The sequence below is a fragment of the Dufourea novaeangliae genome, unplaced genomic scaffold (genome assembly GCF_001272555.1).
Source record: "Dufourea novaeangliae isolate 0120121106 unplaced genomic scaffold, ASM127255v1 scaffold231, whole genome shotgun sequence".
Taxonomy (NCBI): domain Eukaryota; kingdom Metazoa; phylum Arthropoda; class Insecta; order Hymenoptera; family Halictidae; genus Dufourea; species Dufourea novaeangliae.
Window position 1 is genome coordinate 46 of NW_015374100.1, and position 1,350 is coordinate 1,395.

At 42.9% G+C, this 1,350-nt stretch overlaps 1 protein-coding gene across 1 annotated transcript; it reads right to left on the bottom strand.

Moving 5' to 3' along the window:
* Positions 1-576: 576 nt before the first annotated feature.
* On the bottom strand, positions 577-1,020 carry LOC107190799. The gene has a single exon (XM_015579682.1). It carries the CDS (start codon positions 1,018-1,020, stop codon positions 577-579), a length of 444 nt encoding a protein of 147 aa, XP_015435168.1.
* Between the last annotated feature and the right edge of the window lie 330 nt (positions 1,021-1,350).

Below are 1,350 nucleotides of genomic sequence, written 5' to 3' on the forward strand. Positions count from 1 at the left end.
GGTGTGATATCCAATTATGACGCCCACTCCCGACACAGAGTTGTATATTCCACTGCGGTAGGATCTCTTCATCCAGCTTCCGTCGGCCACGACGGGGATGTGGGGTATGCCGGATTCGGGAATAATGTCGCCTCTTTCAATGGCCAAGCATTTTTCTTCCTCGGCCGCTGCTATCATCTCTTCTTCTGCAGCATCAATTAACGAATTTACAATTTGATCGTGATGCTTTCTAAACGGTTTCTTCGACATGCAGGGTATGTTTATTGCTGCAAGAAATTCTTCCATTTGGGCATAGCTGCCCCCAGTGAGAATTGTTCCAGCCACGGCGCTCTGGTTGGTGTTCATTTCTTGAGTTTCGTCGGGTTGACTGTGGATCTCACCTTTGTATTGGCACATAGTGCACATTACGCTGAGGGTGGTCGTCAGGCCCGATCGTTTCGTGCCGGTTATTTTTAGGTGCCTAATTCCACAGCGTCCTCTATTTATTGCATGGTGTCCTATTTTCTGCATTTCAGCAAACATGTGCTGCATGTCCACAACACTCAAGCCACTTGAGAAAGACGATTGTTCTTGTGGCTAGTTCATCACTACTTCTTCTATAATGAAGTTTTCCCGTTCGCTGGTTGCACTTTCTACATCTGTGCCTTCTTTTATATTTTGTATTTCTTGCATTTCTCCTGAACTCGCCGTTTCAGTTTCTTCGTCCGATGGCATGTGAATAATCTTTTCTTCGGCGTGTCTTCGTCCATCGGATGTTGACGGTTCTTCTAGATGTTCTTCAGCAAGTTCTTCTGGCCGACTAATTACATTACTGTCATGTACAAATTCTTTGGAATCGTTCTTTTCCTGAAGGGCTAAGCGCCGTCTCTTTTCGCGGTATGCTCTTTTCTTTGAATATCGCTTTTTGAATAGCCTTAATTGCACCCCACGATTTGCATTTATGTTCGAGCGATTTTTTTCAGAATTATCTTCCACATCTTCTTTGATTTCTTCGGTGTCCACATTTTCCGTGTCACTCATTTCACTTTTGACACAAACTTTCCTTCACAAATCACAGTTCAAAACGCGCAAAAGAATCGAATACTGGATGTAGTCGATTACACGATTGAAGAAAACTGTCGCGAAGACGTAACGCACGAGGAGCCTTTTGTCGTGTTTTGGTTGGCGGCGCGAGAGTCACGGCATGATAATGTAAACAGACGAGAAGTCACGCGAGAGTAAAAATTTAATCTTTTACAGTTTTCAATATACTTTCATGAAAATGTTACGAACAAATTGAGGAGATTCTCCCGATGAAAATTAGTGCAAACACGACATCATTCGAACCATTTTTAATACAAACATAATTTT